At 39.9% G+C, this 21,514-nt stretch overlaps 1 protein-coding gene and 1 pseudogene across 2 annotated transcripts in view; one reads left to right on the top strand and one right to left on the bottom strand.

Annotated features, from left to right (window-relative positions):
* Positions 1-21,514, bottom strand: part of LOC309664758 (uncharacterized protein) — a gene marked incomplete at its 5' end in the record, with an annotated part of 83,587 nt that overhangs the window by 58,101 nt on the left and 3,972 nt on the right. Inside the window, 2 exons of the mRNA XM_082470528.1 lie at positions 4,275-11,797; positions 21,264-21,453. Coding sequence (XP_082326654.1) covers positions 11,606-11,797; positions 21,264-21,453 — 382 coding nt within the window. The 3' untranslated portion in view covers positions 4,275-11,605. Of the gene's footprint in view, positions 11,798-21,263; positions 21,454-21,514 lie in introns of the transcript that reaches the window.
* Positions 13,195-21,269, top strand: LOC309664754 (interferon alpha-1 pseudogene; annotated as a pseudogene). The gene has a single exon. The product of its transcript is annotated as an interferon alpha-1 pseudogene (transcript).

The following is a 21,514-nucleotide window of genomic DNA, read 5'->3' as shown; positions in this document are numbered from 1 at the left end:
GACCTTGACAAATAACACAAACACTAAGCTCCCTAGTTTCCTCATCTTTAATATGGGGACAATAGTAGTATTTTTTCATAGGATTATTCTCAGGATTCAATGAGTAAATATACACAAGAGGCATAAAAGTGTGCCTGTCAGAAATAAGCAGGACTGTTAGAGTCACAGAGTGGCTACCCTCGGGGAGGAGAAGGAGAGCTGCTCTGAGGTAGCAACTGGAAGGCAACATAAGAAACGTGCTACGTCCTGGGCAAAATCTATTACTTTTAACTTGGGTGCTAGTTTCACAGTGTATTCAGTGTGTGAAATTTCCTTGTGCTGTATGCTGAAGGTACTTGCATTTTCTGTGTATTATACTTCTAAAAGATTTCCTGGGAATAAGTAAAACTTCTTTGAGAAAGAACGATCAGTAGAGGATACTTTGATCTACCTTAAAAGTGAGTAAAATGGAAACAAGAGAGATCTCATATCAATGCAGATAGTCACATATATTTTTCATTAATACTGTTTGTTGCTTTTTTAGTATGAGAAAGATAAAAAATAGCTTCTGAACTGGTTTTGTTTTTTGGTCTTTCAGCAGCAATGCAGAGGCAGGAAGAAAAAAGCAGGAGTTATGAAATGTAAAGTTTTGCTCTCCAATCCTGGGCTCTCCCAGGTTTAATCTTAGTCTCTTTTCCATAAAGTCCCAGGTCCATAATTGCTGGCAATGTCACATCCTAGAGCCGGTCCTTCCCAGGATTTAGTGCTTTCAGAGGAGAGACTTCTACAAGTGTCATGCAGGTGTCTTATACCCAAGTAAGAGTCTTTCTCTGAAGAAGGTGCCATCAGTCAATTTTATTGGTCAAAATACATACACATTGCAAATACATACCGCCAATTCTCCATGATAAAATGGCTATATTTTTTATAATATTTGATCCATATTCAAGAGCATATAAGTTTATATGTGCTCCCACACATTATCCAAAACACAATCTTATTATTCTTTTTAGTTTTTGCCAACCTGATAGGTGACAGATAGCGTCTAGTAGCAACCATTAGTTGTCCTTTTCCTAATTGATGGTCGCTGTTATCAGTCACAGTCTAGTCAGGAAAAGAGAAAAATTCCCTCCAGCCTTCTAGTCCATCTCTTGCAACTTGTATGGAAGAACTTTAGAAGAAAAAAATCTGCTGGTAAAGCAGAAATGCAGTCAAAGGAACTGGAGCCCCAGCGTCACAGAGCAGAGTTGAGAAGAATAGCTGTGGGGCTGAGGTTTTAGCTTCAAGACCAGCACACTAGAATAGGTGACAGTGTCCACTGGAAATTCAAGTTTCCTCTGTGAATTTCCTTTTTTTAAAAAAAAATTTTATTTATTTATTTATTTATTTTTGGCTGTGTTGGGTCTTTGTTGCTGTGCGTGGGCTTTCTCTAGTTGTGGCGAGCGGGGGCTACTCTTTGTCGCAGTGCGTGGGCTTCTCCTTGCAGTGGCTTCTCTTGTTGCAGAGCATGGGCTCTGGTGCGCGGGCTTCAGTAGTTGTGGCACATGGGCTCGGTAGTTGTGGCTTGCGGGCTCTAGAGCACAGGCTCAGTAGTTGTGGCACATGGGCTTAGTTGCTCGGTGGCATGTGGGATCTTCCCGAACCAGGGCTCGAACCTGTGTCCCCTGCACTGGCAGGTGGATTCTTAACCACTGCGCCACCAGGGAAGTCCCCATGAATTTCCTATCCATACACAACGCACCTACTGCTCTTGCATTGTCACTTTTTTACCTTTTTAAAGAAATTCATTATTCATTTTTTATACAAACTTTGTGTTATAAAAGTAGAAGACACATAGTCTGTCATGCCCTCAACTGGATCCCAGAAGCCACACTCACATTGTGCTCCTCCCGTCTCACTGGCTGCCCATTCTGAGTTTCATTTGTGACACAAAAGTTGGTGCCTTTCCTGTGTTCTGTGCCCAGAATTCTTTCCAGTTTAAACTCATGAAATAAGTCCCGATCTAGTCTAGTTTCAGGGATTGAAAAACAATTGTGATACTCACGTCTTCCAAAGATAAATTCTGGAATCACATACCCAACTGCCTATTTGACAGCTGGTATCTAGTAATCATCTCACATTTATGTTATTCAAAATCAACTCTCCTTAAAAAATAAATAAATAAAAACAATAACAAGAACCCGTCCTTTCTCATTGTTCTCTAATCAGTTAATGGCAACTCTGTATTTCCAGGTTCTCAGGTTAAAGTACATGACATCATTCTCAGCTCCTCTCTCACAACCAGTCTGAGTGCAATCAAAGTTTTACACCACTGAGGTTTTTCATCCATGAACTTGGTAAAGCTCTGCATTCTGAACACAAGACTTCTTCCACCTACTGAATTATATTAATAGCTATGCTGTAATCATCCTTGAATTATTAGATAAATTCTACTTATATGATTTATTAATCATTAACATGCCTATTTATTTTACTGATATTTTATTTGTTATGCATCCAGTTGTTTTTTTAATCTGAATTTCTTTTCTTATTTAACCCATTTAAAATCCTTGAACCAGGAGTTTATTTTAATTGAAAAAGAAGGTGGATGACTTTTCACTTTATCCCATGATGTGTTAAAAATATTTTAACAAATTTACTGGTGTTTTCTGACATACTTGCTGTTCTACCAGTTCTTTAAGACACTTCCCTGAAGAATTTGCCTGTTAATTCTAAAAGCTAAAGGTTGAAAGTGACCCCAAGAAAGAGTGGGAAGGCCTTTAATTATTGTGAAAACTCTTTCCTCCATGCACCTTTTCAGGTTATTTATCTCTGTAAATATTACCTTTAAATCCAGCCTACATTCCTCTGTCTCCCTTGCCTATTAAGATATTTACATGGATGCCACTCATATTTTATAAATCAAACGTAATAAATCAAATGTCAATATGTAGATATAAGCTAGAACCTTGATATTTGACTATTTGCAACGTGTCAAAGCATCTCATCTAATCCCAGCACATCATTTATTTACCACCATGGACTGAGGTTTGGCTGAGATTTGAACATGGGGCTCCAAACCCTACTGTAATGAGCCAGAGTTAATTAATTAAAACTGACCCCCCAAAATCCTACCATGGTTTCTACGTTTCATATAAGACATTTCAGCTTTTATTACTCTAATAATTTCCTATGCTCCTGTACTTTTCAAGATCAAGGTCTTACCCTTTACTTTCAACCCCTCTGCCCACCCTTCCCTGTGCACATACTCACCCAAGGCCTTGTAACTGAGAGTCACTTAAATGCTTGTGATTGACTCCCCAGGGCAGGAGCACTTCTACACCTCTTATTCCCACCCAGTATCCTGCACAATGTTAGGGATATTATTGGTCCTCAGGGTTGTTAATAAAAGTGATAAATGTAATAAGCTTAAGATAGTTGTGCCAGTAAAACTGTTTGAAAACTACAGTTTTCCTCCATTTTCTCTTGTGGGTTACTCTTGTCTTCTCAGGTGACCAGTACATTTGTTAGCCGGGCATCTCCTTAGTCTTCCTTCAAACTTCTGCATGATTTAGAGCAACTGTTTCCTTTTTCCTATTGTACAGTTTTTCTCAGCTTTAAAATAGGGATAATGAGAATACTATACTCCATTGAACGTACCATCTTATGTTATATGCTCTATGTAATGAGAATACAACTCATAACTGTTATCATAACTGAGTACATTATATAATCAGAGATATATACACATAGTTATGATAGTTGTTACTGTGACGGGTGTACACAAGGTGTAAAAACCATTATTATTTCATGCTCACCGAAAAGATGATTATGCCACATTTGTGCCTTGCTCATCTCATAACTTGGTTATGCAAAAATTCTACCTCTGTGAATTAAAATAGCATTATCTTTTTTAGCATTGTACAAAGCATACACACAAATTTTTAAATTCTACTAGCAAATGAAATATCCTAATGGCTGTACCAAACACTCGATTAAAAATATCTATGGGGCTTCCCTGGTGGCGCAGTGGTTGAGAATCTGCCTGCCAATGCAGGGGACACGGGTTCGAGCCCGTGGGATCTGGGAAGATCCCACATGCCGCGGAGCAACTGGGCCCGTGAGCCACAATTACTGAGCCTGCGCGTCTCGGCCTGTGCTCCGCAACAAGAGAGGCCGAGATAGTGAGAGGCACGGCGCGCGCACCGCGATGAAGAGTGGCCCCCGCTTGCCACAACTAGAGAAAGCCCTCGCACAGAAACGAAGATGCAACACAGCCATAAATAAATAAATAAATTAATTAAAAAAAAAAAAAAAGCTATGGATCTCTAGTGGGCATCAAAACAAAATGCAATCAGTGCATTGGCACAGAAGTTATGTATTAAGTAGAAAATGTTATATTAAGTTTAAATCTACACTATGCTGAAATTAAAAGCATCTTGATACTGATTACAAAGTTTTATGCAACGTATCCATATGAGATGACATTCTGAAGAAGTTAATAAAATTCTACAATGAAAAACCGTGACTATAACAAAGCTGAATGTTTAATAGAAGACCCTTGCTTAAAACAAATGAGAGGGGACTTCCCTGGTGGTGCAGTGGTTAAGAATCCGCCTGCCAATGCAGGACACATGGGTTTGATCCCTGGTCCGGGAAGATCCCACATGCCACGGAACAACTAAGTCTGTGCATGCACCACAACTACTGAAGCCTGTGAGCCCTAGAGCCTGCGTGCCGCCATACTGAGCCCACGCGCCACAACTACTGAAGCCTGCTAGATTTAGGGCCCGTGTGTGGCAACTACTGAGCCTGCATGCTGCAATTACTGAAGCCTGTGCGCCTAGCCCGTGCTCTGCCAACAAAAGAAGCCACCACAATGAGAAGCCAGCTCGCTGCAACTAGAGAAAGCCTGTGCACAGCAAGAAGACCCAATGCAGCCAAAAAACAAAAAAGAAACAAACAAAAAAAAAACCCAAGTAAAACAAATGAGAGGACCAAAAGATTTTGTAACTTTAATTATTAAAGACAGTTACTGGGTCATAAGAGATTGCCAAATATGGCCTTCTCTCAATTGAAATGAGATAAGCAAAGAAGTAATTCTGAAAATATTACTAATGATTTTGCTTCCATTGAAGCCAGGAACTTATAATAAAGTCTTCTTTTGGCATAAATAAAATATTAGACAGTGTGAGTTTAATACTTTTAAATTTAAAAATATTTTTTCAACAACATAAACATTGTACGAGAAATTAACCATTTACATTAAAGGTTAATTAATTTCACATTTTCCCTTTCCCACGGGGCTCCTTTAAGTCTCAGCCTTGTCCCCAAGTCTTCCCACTGGAGGGTCCCAATATCTAGTGGCTTCCCTTCCAGACTGTAGATGCGTTTCCCCTTTCCCCGATTTCCTTTCTCCCTAGAAAAGTGTCTTAATCTGAACACATACCACGACATGCTCTGATTTCAAGCCGTCAATCCCTGCGTAAATGGGCACCGGCGTCAACCGGTCTGGCTAAAAGCTCCTACCAGGAAGGGAAGGATGGACGCAGAGGCAGGTGCAGAAAATGAAAGACTGTGCGAAGCCGCGGCAAAGCTCCCCTCCGCAGTCAGGCCCGAAAAGGAAGTTTCCTCTCTCCTCTCGCGGCCCCACGCGCTCCCTAGGCCCCGGCGGCGCCTTTCCTGGGCCGGGGCTCCTGCAGACAGCGACGCGCGGGTTCTTCCCGTGGGCGCTGCGCCCGACTTCGCGGAGCTGGACCCGGAAGCGGGTCCCGCTGGGTGGGCGGTGCCCGTCGGTCCGTTGGGGCGAGTTCGGGCGCCCCCTCCCGGCCGCTGGGGCGCAGCGAAGACAGCTTTGTGGGCTTTGCCTAGTGGAGGACCTGAGCTCCCTTTCACGGTGGTGCAGGTGAAGTGCTGAATTTCTGGACTCCTGATCTCGCTGCTGATGGCCGTGGGGATGCTCTGCTCCATCCCTCACATTTTACCCGTTAGTATACATCGTCTTATATTCTTCCAATCATTTCCCATATTCATGTAAGTTGGGGGCGTTAAGTATTTGTTGCCTGAATCCACTAGAGCTTTGGTGTTGTCTACAGAGGACTCCTTGAGATGTTTGTAATCCAACCTGTTGCAGGGGTCACAACTCTCAAGGGTCTTGTCTAGCACGCAGCTCATAAATTTATGGTGAGACTTAACTGAACAATCTATAGGAATCATCCTTGGACAATTAAATATGATTTTTAAAAATTTTTTATTATAGTTGATTTACAATGTAGTGTTAGTTTCAGGTGTAGAGCAAAGTGATTCAGTTATACATGTACATATATTCATTCTTTTTCAGATTCTTATATAGGTTATTACAGAATATTGAGTAGAGTTCCCTGTGCTAAATATGATTATTTTAAAATAATTAGAATTATTAATTTTGTTGACCACATTTAAGGCTATCAGAAATAATTACCAGTTGATAATTTCATTTTGCTTATTATGTAAAATAATCAGGATACTTTGGTTTTTTTTTTTTACATCTTTATTGAAGTATAATTGCTTTACAATGGTGTGTTAGTTTCTGCTTTATAGGATACTTTGTAACTTGGTCAACGCATCTACAAATTTGTAGGTGGACAATAAACTTATGAAAATATAGAGAATTCGTAACAGCGAAGTATGAGACGACAAAGGAATATCAATATGTTATGAGAAAAGTATAGGGCTTTCCAGAAAATAAGTGATGGTTCAATACATGCAGTTTGCACAGATGTCTAAGATGTGGATAGGGAGGTGGAATTTGGAATATGACTTACTAGGTTGTGAAACCTGGACTTACCATTTACTTATTAGATTGTTTTATTCACATAAACTCTTAGCAGGTGACTCTTGGAAACGAGAATATTAGAATATTAACAACTCAGTTTCAACTATGTTGGAAAGATTAAGTGAGTCCCTTATAAGGGCTAAGGAATTTGTAGTTGCTGTCATCGTCATTTTTGATAAAGACTGAAAGTCTGTGGAATTTGTCTGGCAGGTCCTTGGTAATCATGTTCACAGTAGCATTGTAACATTTAATTAATAATCAGTACAGGTTTAATGTGCCATAAAAAGCAAGGGCAGCATCAAGGAAGGTGTTCTTTATCCTCAAATAAATGTCAAGATGAAATACATTCTAATGAATCCTTGCCATAAACACAATACCTTCAGATCTTCTTATCACCGCTTTACAGACTGAATGTGTGTGTGTATCCAAAATTCATATATGGAAACCCTACCCCTCAATGTGATGGTATTACGAGGTGGGATATTTAGGAGGTTATTAGGAGTAGATGAGGTTATGAGGGTGAACCCTCATGAATGGGATTAATGCCTTCATGAGACTCACAAGACAGTTTGCTTCCTCTCTTTGCTCTCCACCATGTGAGGATACAAAGAGAAGCTGGCAGTGTGCAACCCAGAAGAGGGCTCTCACCAGAACTCAACCTTGCTGGCATGCTGATCTCAGACTTCCAGGTGACAGACTTTGACAAATAAAACTCTGCCATTTATAAGCCACCCAGTCTCTGGTACCTTTTTAGAGCAGCCTGAACTAAGATGCACGGCATCAGTCATTTAGCTCATATAATACACTAGTTAGATTGTGTCTAAATAGTTCAAGTTCAAATCATACCTGACAGGGAGTAATGATGAGAGAAAGGAAAGAGCAAGAAGTAAAATGAGGCTACAAGAAAGAATACACTTTGTCTGGTTCCTCCCAAGGGATAATCCCAAATAAATATCTAAAATAATTTTTATTGTAATTTATTACTTGAAAAAAGTTTGGATTTTTTTTTTAAACCATTTTACCAATTGTTCCCTAATCATGGCTTGGTGTAAATATTTGCATCAACCATTCCTTTAATTAGTAACCAGTCAGAAAGGGGGCAGTGAAATTAGCCAATTTGCTTAACTTCAAGTACCAGTGAAAGTCAGTGAACTTCAGTATCTTGAGAATCAAAATATTTTTCTTTAATTCCTGAGTTTTCCTGTCAACTTGTTAATGAAGAAGAGAACCTACTTGGTTCCAGGTTCTGAACTGTTTTTCTTTTATTTTCTTATTATCTTTGAATATGCCAGGAAAAAGATTTTTTTAAAATTTAATCTGCTCAGGGACAAATATTAAGGCAGGAAGTCATTTTGCCTGGTTTCTTGGTTTCGTAGTAAACCGATATATAATTGAATCCAAAAGTGGATGTGTAATATCTATCAGACAGGGGCTAATAAGGAAAGAAAGGATTTACTGTTGAATCCAAATTCATTAAATGTTTAAACATTTTTTGATTTTATACTTTGTAATATACTGGTTTGAAGATCTGTAGTACAATATATTTCTATACAAGTTTAAAATTATTATAAATGTTTAGACATATATAAGATTTAATCAATATGTGATTGTCATAAGTATCAAACAAAATGTTTATCTGAGTTTACTAATTCATGGTGCTAATAATAAACCCTAGCTACCAATTATCCAAACGTTCTTATTGACATGACAAGGAAAATTTTGCTTTTCCTGTATCAAACAGCTGTATTTTTAAAAATTATTCAGAAGATAATATTTTTTAAAAAGTGTTCAAATTTATTTAAATATTTCATTAAGCAGATTTTTAACATCATCAGCATTGACACACATGCTTGGCATAGAACTGATTGGCCTGAGAAGAGAGATGGACATTTAGCCTATCTCCATTCCCACTTCCATTCTCACATTTAGACCATATATCACTTTATAAAAGAAAGTACCTCTTACTCATCCCAAGCCTCACCACAGTTCACTGAACCAGGGTGCAAAACCTTTGTGAGAGCAAACAGAGGGAGAATTCCAGAAGGTTTAGCTTTTGGGAGAGATTCCCTTGATGCAAAGTAGAGAAGGCCTTAGTACAATAAGATGCTTATGCTTTATCAGTTACCTCCTCTCTCTGCTGTATCAACATCTTCCTTTTTACTGGCTAGTTCTGATCAATATTAATATGCTTAATTTTCATCTTCTTCATCCTAAATATGCCCATTTCTTAGCCTTACAACCACCTGTAGGTTATTATCTTGCTTCTGTCATTCTGTGCACACCCAAACATCTTGAGCATTCTCTGCAATATCCGTCCCTAACTTCACATGCACCTCATTTCTCCAGTTGTTATAATTTGGCTTCAGCCTCCCTGTTCTCCTGCTCAGCCAAGATTTATAATAAGCTACATGTTACTGAGATCAGAGATCACTGTCAGGCAGCCTCAGCTGACATTTCAGAAGCATCGGATACTTGTTACCACAACCTCCATCTTAAAGTCTGACGCTCATCTGGTCTCTCTGTCACCACCATCCTCTGCTTTTCTGCTCCTCCTCCTCTCCTTCCTTTGTTGACTACTCCCTCTCATCTTAGGGAACTGGTGTTCCTCAAAATTCGATGCTAGTCCCACGCTTCATCCTCTCTGCACATACACTCTCAACCTCCCAAATAGTTCCAAATGTCATCTCTATGATTGTGACCTCCATATGCATGTCTTTACCCAGGATCACATCTCCAAACACTTGTTCCTCTCCAAGCACTTATATGTACCTGCTACCCTAGAATATTTCCACATAATATGTCCAAAATTGACCATTAGTCAATTACCTGGCTAACTCCTACAGTCCCTTGAGATGCCGGCTCACCAACTGCTTCTTCTGGAAGCTTTCTTTGACCCATGCAATCCCACATGCTCCCAGTATCCTATATTCTCCCTGTCACCATATTAGCATTCCTTTAATTGAATCTCCACTGCTATAACCTGTCATAGTGCCTTATGCGTCTCCTTCACAGCCCTGAAAAGGGTTCCTACCTAATTTCTTACTGTTTAATGCCTGTCTTCTCTGACAGAATGCTCCACTAAGAAAGTAATAGCTTTCTTTTATTGACCAATATATTCACAAATACAAGAAAATTACTGGAAGCAGAGATACTTCAAAATATTTTCAAAATTAATGAAATGAACAAAACTATTTACATTCCTTTTGGATTTTAAGGCAGATTAAAGGTTTAAGGACACTTCCTATCTCTTTAAGAGTATGAGAAGACCTAACATTTAAAACACACCATTTGCGGTAAAGATGATCTTATTTGCAAAGCAGAAGTAGAGACACAGACATAGAGAAAATGTATGGATACCAAGGGGGGAGGGGAAGTAGGAGGAATTGGGAGTTGGGATTGACATACATACACTATTGATACTATGTATAAAATAGATAACTAATGAGAACCTACTGTATAGCACAGGGGACTCTCCTGGATGCTCTGTGGTAACCTAAAATGGGAAGGAAATCCAAAAAAGAGGGGTTATAAGTATATGTATAGCTGATTCACTTTGCTGTACAGTAGAAACTAACACAACATTGTAAAGCAACTATACTCCAATAAAAATTAATTTTAAAAAATTGAAAAATAAAACACACCATTTGAATACTACTCAGCCATGAAAAACAATGAAATAATGCCATTTGCAGCAACATGGATGGAAGTAGAGATTATCATACTCAGTGAAGTAAGTCAGAAAGAGAAAGACAAACACCATAATGGTATCACTTATATGTAGAATCTAAAATATGACACAAATGAACTTATCTACAAAACAGAAACAGACTCAAAGACATAGAGACAGACTTGTGGTTGCCAAGGGGGAGAGATGGAGGCGGAGGGTTGGATTGGGAGTTTGGGATTAGTGGATGCAAACTATTATATAGAGAATGGATAAACAACAAGTCCTACTGTATAGCACAGGGAACTACATTCCATATCCTGTGATAAACCATAATGGAAAATAATAAGAAAAAGTATGTATATATATATATATAACTGAATCAGGTTGCTGTTCAGTAGAAATTAACACAACACTGTAAATCAACTATACTTCAATAAAATAAATTTAAAAGTAAAATAAAATACACCATTTGCACCCAAAAGCAAAGCAGAACAAGACACAAAGGACCACATAATAATATGAAGAATAAATTTTGTAAGTAAATCAATAATCATAGAGAAATAAATTCTAAATATTACAAATAAAAACTCAAAACTATACTTTCCTCTTACTATTGTAAAACAATCTGCTGAGATGACTCAATGCAGTTAACAACTGAAGCAAAGAAAAAGTTCTGAACTCAGTGAATATTGACACGCTTGAGGCCACCTATAAGTAGATAAGATTCCATTGTGGAAGACTGGGTCCAAATCTCCTTTCCCACTCCTGGGTTCTCTCTGAGGTTGAACATACAGGGAAAGCACACACTGATTTTCACAACTTCCAGTCTGATAGTGTCCCAGTCACAGCAGCTGTGGACTTTCTTTTCAGATCGAGCCTGGTCCTTTGGAAGGAGTACTTCAAAGTCTGGCTGGAGTCCTCATCGCCGAGCAGGGTCTTTTCCTCTCCATCTCCTGCACCAAACTGGTCTCCAGGTCTTCCCACTGTTGATCAAGCCTAGTAGGAATTTCAGCTCTTTGGGCTGAAGAGACTGAAGATCTGCTGGATCATCTCATGGAGAATGAGGCGGCCTGAGCATTTTGGAACCAACTGTCATCTAGCTTGTCCTGAGGGAACCTGAAAACCTTCTTGTCCTTCAGGCAGGAAAACAAGGAAGATTCTCCCCCTTAGGTGCAGAAATGTGAGGGTCTCCTGCTTTGGCCGGCCATGGTTTGGGGCTGGTCACAGCTCAGGGTGCAGACAGGGCTGGAGAACATCATCCTGGGTGTCATCAGTGAGGAGGGTGGCAGGCCCCGGTGAGCCTGGTGATGCAGGTGTCTGGCTGTGGGAGCCTGTATCCAGCTGCTCTGAGTACCTGCCTGCAAATGAGATTCTTAAATAGGCCAGGATTGTCATTTCTCTACTTATGCCAATGTGGTTTCCATGTTTTTTCAATTCCTCTTCCATTTATGGGCAACAGATAATGTCTCAGCTTCAGTGCTTTTGTTTATTACACTGGAAATAAAACACACTCATGGAAAATGACAGAGTGTCAATCCAATAGGATGTATTCATCCAAACGAGACCCAAGGTTGAAATAAAAATCTGAGACTCAATCTATCTCTTTTTGAATTCTAATAAGAGTACTTAGAGATTTGATATTTTACTCTATTTTCACGCTTTGTAATACACCAAAATACAACTAGCCTCGCCTCTCTCCATTTCCCCTTTATGGGGTTAAGACATTAGATTTGAATTCCTCTACATGACTTTACAGGAGTCCTAGTTCATGTTTTCAGACATAGTCTATGGATAAGAGTGGCATAAATGTTAACACCAAGGGCTAATTCATACCATTCTCTTCCTTCTGTCACCAAAAGTGTGTTCACCACATATATATGTGACAATGTGCTTGGCAATGTGGATTCCAGGAAAGTAAGGCAGGGATGGTGACTGCCCTCCAGGGAGCAGGGAGGACAGACTTCAGAGGCAGGATTAGGATGAAGGCAGCACCGTGTGCTCAGTGCAGCTGAGGGCCAGTGCTCAGAGCTGATGAAGAGGAGGGCCTGGGAGCAGCAGAAAGCTCCACTCTGACAAAATCTGTGGCTCCTGAATTTAAATGACATCAGACTTTGATTTTCTCTTCTAAAAAACTGAGACAACTCAAGTAGTTGTCACACAGGCAAATGTAAAGGTTAAATGAAGTGAAGTTTGCAAATTATAGTCTGAGAACCTGAATTTAGCGAACATAGCTGCCTTTAGCATTAATGTAACATACAGTAACTTGGAGAGTCCATGATCAGCCCCGCCAAGAGAGCCTTTGACTGCCGCTCCCTTAACACTGTCAGGGGTCTGCGTATTGAGGCCCCCAAGTGCAAACTCTAGGAGAGGGGTTGCCTTCTGGACTGCAAAGGAGCAAAGCCCAAGTTTCCAGGCTTAGAACAGTGCCTGGTATATTAAGGAGAGAAATCCTACAGCACTTGAAACATTTGCAAAAAACCAGCATCGAGGAAAAATGGCTGCTCTGTGAATAGTATAAATGAGATAAACAGTCCCTTCCCTCATCCTCAGTTAGTCTCAGACCACCTCTGGTGATATTATTTTAAGACAAAGATGTTTTTAAAAGCTATAGAGGGACTTCCCGGGTGGCGCAGTGGTTAAGAAACCGCTTGCCAACTGAGGGCACACGGGTTCAATCCCTGGTCCGGGAAGATCCCATATGCCGCGGAGCAACAATTACTGAGCCCGTGCGCCTAGAGCCCGTGCTCCGCAACAAGAGAGGCCACCGCAATGAAAAGCCTGCGCACCGCAAGAAGAGTAGCCCCCGTCGCCGCAACTAGAGAAAGCCCGCACAGAGCAGGGAAGACCCAACACAGCAAAAAATAAATAAATAAATAAATAAACGAAATAAAAAAAATATAAGTTATAGAGACCAGGATATAGGTTATAAAATGTAGATGGGGCAGAGGGTGATAAGAAATGGGACATTCCTATATTTTTAGCTATGGAAGATCACAACATTACTTTGAAAGCTATTTCCTGGCTATTTGGGTAATCAAAGGGAGGGCTTCCCTCAAGCATAGAATGTAAGAAGGCACCAAATCTAAGTGATCAAGATAAATAATATTTTAGGGCAATATATAAAAATGAAAACGCCACAACATACATGCTGAAGAAAATACCAAAATTTTAAATGAAGACAGAAATGACCCTGCATTTGGATGACGCTGACAGTCTTACAGAGGAAGGCTTCACGTTGCCAATGAAATTTGGGCCATTTCTGTTTAGTCTATAAAATTCTTACCAAAGAAAATGAGAAGATCAGACCTGGTAAATGTCCTCAACTGCTTGTACAGGACACTAACTCTTCTTTCCACACTACAGTCAAGCTCGGGTCCTGAGAAAGGTGTTTCAGAAACTCGAGTTAAATAAAAATTATTTAAGACTGTCACAGAGTCACAAGAAATTGTCAAACACTGCAATTCTCTCAAACAGGTAAAGAAGTAGTCTTGAAAATATTAGAGTTTGTTTCCATTAAAGCTAGGAAAGTAAAATTATATTAAATTCTTGTTTTAGTATGAAGAAACTATAGTTTAAATAGTTTAATAACATGCAGTTTTAACAACCATATATTTTAATACCCTACCTTCAATATTTAAAATATTTTCAGAAAATATCTTAAAATATAAAAAATTCTAAAATATTTAATTTAAATAAAACATAATATAAATTTAATTTAAAAATATAAAAAATAAAATACTGTGAGTTTTAAAATATTCCCACTTTTCAGTTATTCAGTACTTCCTCCCCCACTTTAACGCTGTATCCTTGAAAGACACCATGAAGTCCCAGAGCATCTGCAGGGGCGCTCAGCTCCCGCGTCCTCGGCCCCGGTGGTGGCCGCGCTCCGACTCACCCCCAAGGCGTCCCCAACACCGTCCTGTCGTCCCATCGCCGCCGCATTCCCCTCTCTCTGAGCCTTCGCAGCACAGCGCCAGAAACGAGCCCGAATCTGTAAAATCGGCCCCAACTCGCTTCCCAACTTCAAACCCCTCAGAAAACGGCTTCTTTCCCAAAAATGGCCTCGCTCAAGTTTCTGTGCGAAAATAAAGCACAAAACTCAGGGGAAGCCCAGAATATGCAAGGTTCCGGGCTTGCTACCAGACAAAAATGTCGCTGGCGCGGCCGCATTAAGGTTCCCTCTGCAGCACTCAGCACCGCGAAAATGAAGGGGTTTTTTTCGCACTATTACACCAGTATAAAATTGCTCCGTGAGGACCCGACCCCCTCCCTCTCGTGCTGCCCAAACCGCGGAACCTGAAAACTCTCCGACGTCGGCGTTTCCCTAACACATCCAATCAAAAGACATCCTGCGCCCTCTTGCGACAGCGTAGAGAAGAGTGCTGTGCGGGGTTCCAGGGAAGGTTCTATGATATTTTATTGTTCAATTCTACTAAAGTTGTTCAACACATCCATAATTATGGCAAGTGATAAACAGAAAAAAATGTTGATAATATCTGGATGAATATCTAGCAGCCAGTGAAATTAAAAATTATTTTCTGATATGAAACAAAATTTAAATTACCGAAAAATAAATATTAAGAAAAAAATTTAAGATTTTCAATGATTTTGAGCAGTTTTAAATGATTTTTAAGTATATCTATACTTTGGTATTATTATAAAGTATTTATATAAATTTTATATGGATATGTAATTTGATACATTACTATTTATATAAGTAAATATCCTACCTCAAAAATCATTCTGCAAACTTAGTCATAAAGTTATAACAAAATTCAATAGCTTTTCCACTTACTTTATAGCTTTAAATTTTATGTCATTCTTAACCCTGCATAGAATACAAACGGTAAGCTTTGCACTTTCTCTTTCTACAAATAAAGTAAAGATACCCATGGAGTACAAAAATAGATACACAGTATATCTGTGTTATCAAAATTTCATACTGGGGGCAATTAGGAAAAAAACTATCTAAAAAGGCTCTGCGGACAGGCGAAGAGGCAATAATGGGGAAAAAAAAGGTTGAGAAATGCTGCCCTAACCCATTTGGAGAGTGCAAAATGAAAAGCAAAAACAGAAGTAGAAAGTAAGAAGAAATATTCAGAAAATGGAAATGAATATGTCCCTATTTAAGACCCAGGCCTGAAGGAAGGTCTTCAGAGAACCTAGAGAGCAGGGTTCACAGAGTCTCCACCTCAGCCAGGCCAGCAGCATCTACAAGGTCCCCGATGGCCCCAACCTTGTCCTTACTCCTGGCCCTGGTGCTGCTCAGCTGCAACTCCACCTGCTCTCTGGGCTGCGACCTGCCTCAGACCCACAGCCTGGCTAACACGAGGGCCCTGATGCTCCTGCAACAAATGAGGAGAATCTCCCCCTTCTCCTGCCTGAAGGACAGAAATGACTTTGGATTCCCCCAGGAGGCGTTTGGTGGCAACCAGTTCCAGAAGGCTCAAGCCATCGCTGTCGTCCATGAGACGATCCAGCAGACCTTCCGGCTCTTCAGCACGGAGGGCTCGGCTGCCGCTTGGGATGAGACCCTCCTGGACAAGTTCTGCACTGCACTTTATCAGCAGCTCACTGACCTGCAAGCCTGTCTGATGCAGGAGGCGGGGCTGGAAGGGACTCCCTTGCTGAAGGAGGACTCCATCCTGGCTGTGAGGAAATACTTCCACAGAATCACTGCCTATCTGCAAGAGAAGAAATACAGCCCTTGCGCCTGGGAGATTGTCAGAGCAGAAGTCATGAGATCCTTCTCTTCATCAACAAACTTGCAAGAAAGACTCAGGAGGAAGGAATGACACACACCTGCTTCAACACGGAAATGATTCTCACTGCCTAACAAGACCACACTTCCACCTGTGCTGCCATGTCAAAGACTCTCATTTCTGCTCTCATCACGCCCTGAATTGAATTAATTTGTCAAGTGTTTTCAGGAATATTAAGCAACATGATGTTCTACTCTACAGGCACTAGTCCATCACAGATGCCCATGCTGATCTATCTATTTATTTATCTACTTAAATATTTATTTATCAAGTTTAATACTTATTTCACTATTTATAAAGATTTAAATTATTTTTGTTCATATAATATTATGTGCATGTATACATTGTGGTTAAGAGAAAAAATACATACTTTGTATTTAGTCAGTTTATCATTTTTCTTCATTCATTAAATTCTTACTATAGAAAACTTCCTGTTTTGCTTTTTTTCTTTAAAAAAGAAACACCAAGACTGAACGTGCAACCTGATTAAAGAATGTGTGTTACAATTCCTTGACCCATCATTACGATTTTCACGTTAAAAATAAAAATAGACTTCCTCTAGCCAGGTCGTGTGTTGCCCTCAGGACCTAGAGGTGAACATAACTAATCCAATTCTGCTTCGGGTAACCTTGATTTTTTTTTTTTTTTTTTTTAGAGGAAAGTAACCTAAAAACCATCATCAGTTAATACAGGGACTTCCCTGGTGGTCCAGTGGTTAAGACTCTGCTCTCCCAATACAGGGGGCCCGGCTTCCATCCCTGGTCAGGGAACTAGATCCTGCATGCCGCAACTAAGAGCCCACATGCCGCAAGCAACTAAAAGATCCTGAATGCTGCAACCAAAGATCCTGAATGCCGCAATGAAGATCCTGCATGCAGCAATGAAGATCCCGTGTGCCGCAACTAAGACCTGGCGCAGCCAAATAAATAAATAAATATTTTTTAAAAATCAGTTAATTCACGGTTAAATTTAATTATTTTTAAAATAGTACTAATTTGTAGTAGAAATTAATATCAGTTAAATTTGGTGCTACAGTGAGAAGGCGGGAAAAGGGAATTCCCCCAGCAGAAGGTGGATCATGTCATGCGAGGATATAGAAATTAAAGCAGTAGATATTACCTATAGTCAACTAGTAGACATTTCAGTGCAAATGTCCATTGGATACTGGAGATGGCAATTTATAAGCAATTCCATGAAGTGTAAAGCATGGAACAGAAGAAGTGATCAAATAGGAGGAGAGTATCGAATGAGAAAAGGACTGAAAATTGAATCCTATGACCTTAACCTTAAAAGGGAGGGAACGCCACAAAGGAAAGCAAGGGGAATGGCCATATGTTAACAGGACAAGAGAGAGTGGTGAGAAGACCATGTTTGAAAGACTGAAACTGCTTAGAAGATTCAATGCATTCATGAAAACGTAGATAGAAAGTGCTCCTACATTGGGAAAAGAGATGGCATTGCCCATTTAGTGAGAGCTTGTTTGGTAGAATTAATCAGCAGAAACCATAGTGGAGAAGGTGGAAGGATGAATAAGAGAAGGGAATGACAATATATACAGAAAATAGGTTTGAGATATTTGCCATCTGAATTGGAGGAGAGACATAGGGTGGAACCTAGAATGGATGTGGATTATTTTTTTCTCTGCATTGTTTTCCCTTTTTGAAATATTTTTTGCTTCTGAAGAGATTTCATGGATTTGATGTATTGAAAACTCATATCAATGTTCAAGATTTGATTTACTTTAAATCCTGACATTTAATCACTTACAGTGATAACGTATCATTATCTTGATGAATATGATGTTGAATGTCAGTAAGCTGCTCTGCACTTGAAACCATCCACTACAAGGGAAACAGATAGAACTGACCTTAGTGAGAGCTGATTTGCTGAAATTAATCAGCAGAACCCATACTGGAGCAAGCGGAAGGGTAACAAGAGAAGAACTTCCATTGTCATTATTTCACCTGGGGAGTCACTTTACTTCTTTCACTCTCATCATAGTCAGACTTGCATTTGTTTTCCTTTTACCTCAGTACATCAAATGCAAGGACAGCTTTCCAAGAAAGTTGAATGGAGAAGCAAATCAATGATGTATTGAACGTTATGGAAAATCATGGTATGGGCCCTTTATGTTTCCATTTTTGCTTCCCTCTTAAGCTACTCAACTCAAGATGATAAAGAAAGTAATTCAGTAGTAGCAAGACAACCCCTGCCCAGAAAAATACTAAATGAACAAGAACGTAAAACATTACAAAGACTCTGAAACAGGAAAGCAGAGAAGGCTAATTTTATCTAGCATCCTATGCCCTACATTTTCACCACCCTGCGTCTTCACTGTGAGATGGAGAAGGATGAACCAAGAGGCTCAGTAGAAATGTACTGGATCATCTAATGATGCTTAATAATTACTTCAATATAAGGTTCTGATGCGAGGTCAGTAGAAGCTTCTGATGGGAGGTCTAATGGAAAAATCTAAGCATACTCTTTGTTAATAATTATTTGGAGTAATTATCATGAACTCTGTACTAATGATACAATGGTGAACAAGATATAGACCTGTCTCCTATGGTGGTTACTTGTCAAACAGGTCTAATAAATCTATTTTCAAGAAGACCAATCCCAAAGGATAAGCCAGCTTGGCTGATATGGAAAGTAAAGAGGGCAGAAACAGAGCCCAGGACTAGAAGTAAACACAGTCAACCTCCTAGCAAGATAAATGTAAATCCTCACCCTAAAGGCCAATTTACCTCAGTTCCTTTTACCCCATACATCATGTTCAACTTTCAACAGAAACTTACCATACTAAAAGGTGAAAAACACAGTTTGAAGAGACAGAGCAAGTATCAGAACTAGACTCATATACAGTAGAGATTTAGAAATGATCAGACCAGGAGTCCAAATGATAGTGATTAAAGTGCAAAGGGCTCTAATGTAGTCACCTATTTATTCTTCTACTTTATCTCAGTCATACTATGTATGGTATTTAAAATAGTTTTGTTCATATAATATCATGTTCAACTTTATACTGTATTCAATATAATAAAATATGCTTACCTCTATATTGTTTCAAATTATTTTCTTGTTTAATTTATGAAACTCTCCCCCAGATGACATCTGGAATTTTTTTATTCTTGCAAAAAGAAGTAGCTTTAGTTTGCAAGGCATACTGAAACATGGATGATAAATTCTACTCATCATTCTCATCATTCATTTATTTCAGTGGTTTATATTTTACTTTATTTTTAAAAATTTTATTTATTTTTCGCCATGCTGGGTCTTTGTTGCTGTGTGCAGGCTTTCTCTAGCTGTGGCGAGCATGGGCTACTCTTCATTGTGATGCGAGGGCTTCTCATTGCGATAGCTTCTCTTGTTGTGCAGCACGGGTTTCAGTAGTTGCGGCACGTGGGCTCAGTAGTTGTGGCACATGGGCTCTAGTTCATGCGGGCTTCAGTAGCTGTGGCGCATGGGCTCAGTAGTTGTGGCTCGCGGGCTCTAGAGCGCAGGCTCAGTAGTTGTGGCCCATGGGCTTAGTTGCTCCGTGGCATGTGGGATCTACCCGGACCAGGGATCGAACCCGTGTCCCCTGCGATGGCAGGTGGATTCTTAACCACTGCACCAGCAGGGAAGTCCCAGGTTATATTTTAAAACTTCATATTTCTATATCGGATATATGATAGTTCTGAGAATACAGAGGTGAAAAAGAAAATGCCAAACCTATTCTTCTGGAGAGTTCAGTTTGGAAGAGATAAAAGATATAAAAACAGTAATCATGCTAAATTATTTCAATTAAGTTTCCTATTACAATCAGAGATAGTGAAAAGGGGATTCTCTCACCAGAATCTGGAATGAGGCATCTGAAGAAGGGGAGAAAGCAGATGGACTCTATAAAGTGGCCAAGAAACATCTAAAGACAGACTTCCCACTGGTAGCAGCATATGTGGATGTCGTTCCTTAGGAGTAGAGCGTAGAACGAGATGATGACCGAAAGTTCATGAGGACCTTCAACTTTTAAGAGGGAGAAAGAGAAGGAGAGTCTGCAGAGGGCACAAAGGTGGAGTAGCCAGTGCACTTAGGAGTCAACCAGGGAAAAATGATCTTCAGAAAGCACCCAAGAAGAAAACAAAGGGCTTGAGAATTACAGAGGATGGAAGTTAAATAATTATTTATATGTGATATGGGTTTCTGCATTGAGTCTAGATTCTGCCAGGACACATGTATGATGCTGGGGAATCACTTAACTTCCCTGAGCCTCAGTTTCCTCAAATATAAAGTAGGGAAAATAGTCCTAGAGTTGTATTGAATATTAGGCCAACCAGGATATTTCAGAACACTTAGCAGAGTATCATCCACAGAGTGAGGGCTAAACAGGTAGTGTGTTGTTTCCTATATTTTTCATATAGGTCTAAATGGGAATAATGAATTCTCCTCCCCCTCTCTCTGTCACTGACTGCAAAACAATGACAGCCTAAAAAACAGAACTGGGAGAAAGTGTGTCATCAATTGTATGTAACTTTATATATAATACTATACATATATGGTACATATATAGGAATACATAGTACAAAATATGCTACATATAAAATATACCATATATAATATACCATACATCTATCTGCTGATTCTGATACATGGCACAATTCCCCTTCCTCTCTGTTTTCCTGGATCCCATTCTTTCACTAAAATATCACAAGCATTCAGTTCCTCCCAGTGTACAAATCCATAGTGTACTTTCCCCATTCACTCTGCATTAAGGTGTACTGCCCATTCATACAGCTGTTTCCTTCTCCATTAGGGTTTCTGGCTGTCAATTTCCCCTTAAGACTACAAAGCCACCAATGGAAAGCAGAAGCTGAGTGAAAGTTCTAGGTTTGTCAGAAACTCTCATATGGCTCCACCCTCTCCGCCTGCCAAGCACTGCAGGTCCAGACTGTCCAGGCTCCCAGAGAAACACAGCGAATACATGGCACCCTGCCCAACAATGAACAATGGTGGAGAATCCAGGAGCTCACCTGTGCCTCTATTTGCGCACTTCCACGTGCTGACTGCACTAGGAGGAACTCACCTGTTTCAGGACTCTTATTCGTTCAAAAAGCCCAAAGCGCAGGAAACATGGAGTTGAAAGGCAGCAGCAGCTTGAGAACTTGGAAGGAGAACAGAGATGTTGAAAGCGTTCACTGGAACAGCGGCAGGTCCTCAGGACATGGAAAGACACAGATGAGCTGCACTGAGGCAAGTGTTTCTCCAGAACATTCCTCCTCAGAGACGAAAAGTTTGAGGTGCGTGCGATAGCACAGAGTTCTCCCAGAAGGACGT

Source organism: Balaenoptera physalus (assembly GCF_965194825.1).
Source record: "Balaenoptera physalus genome assembly, chromosome: 7".
Classification (NCBI taxonomy): domain Eukaryota; kingdom Metazoa; phylum Chordata; class Mammalia; order Artiodactyla; family Balaenopteridae; genus Balaenoptera; species Balaenoptera physalus.
The sequence above is the reverse complement of the archived record's forward strand: the minus strand, read 5'-3'. Positions and strand labels throughout refer to the sequence as shown.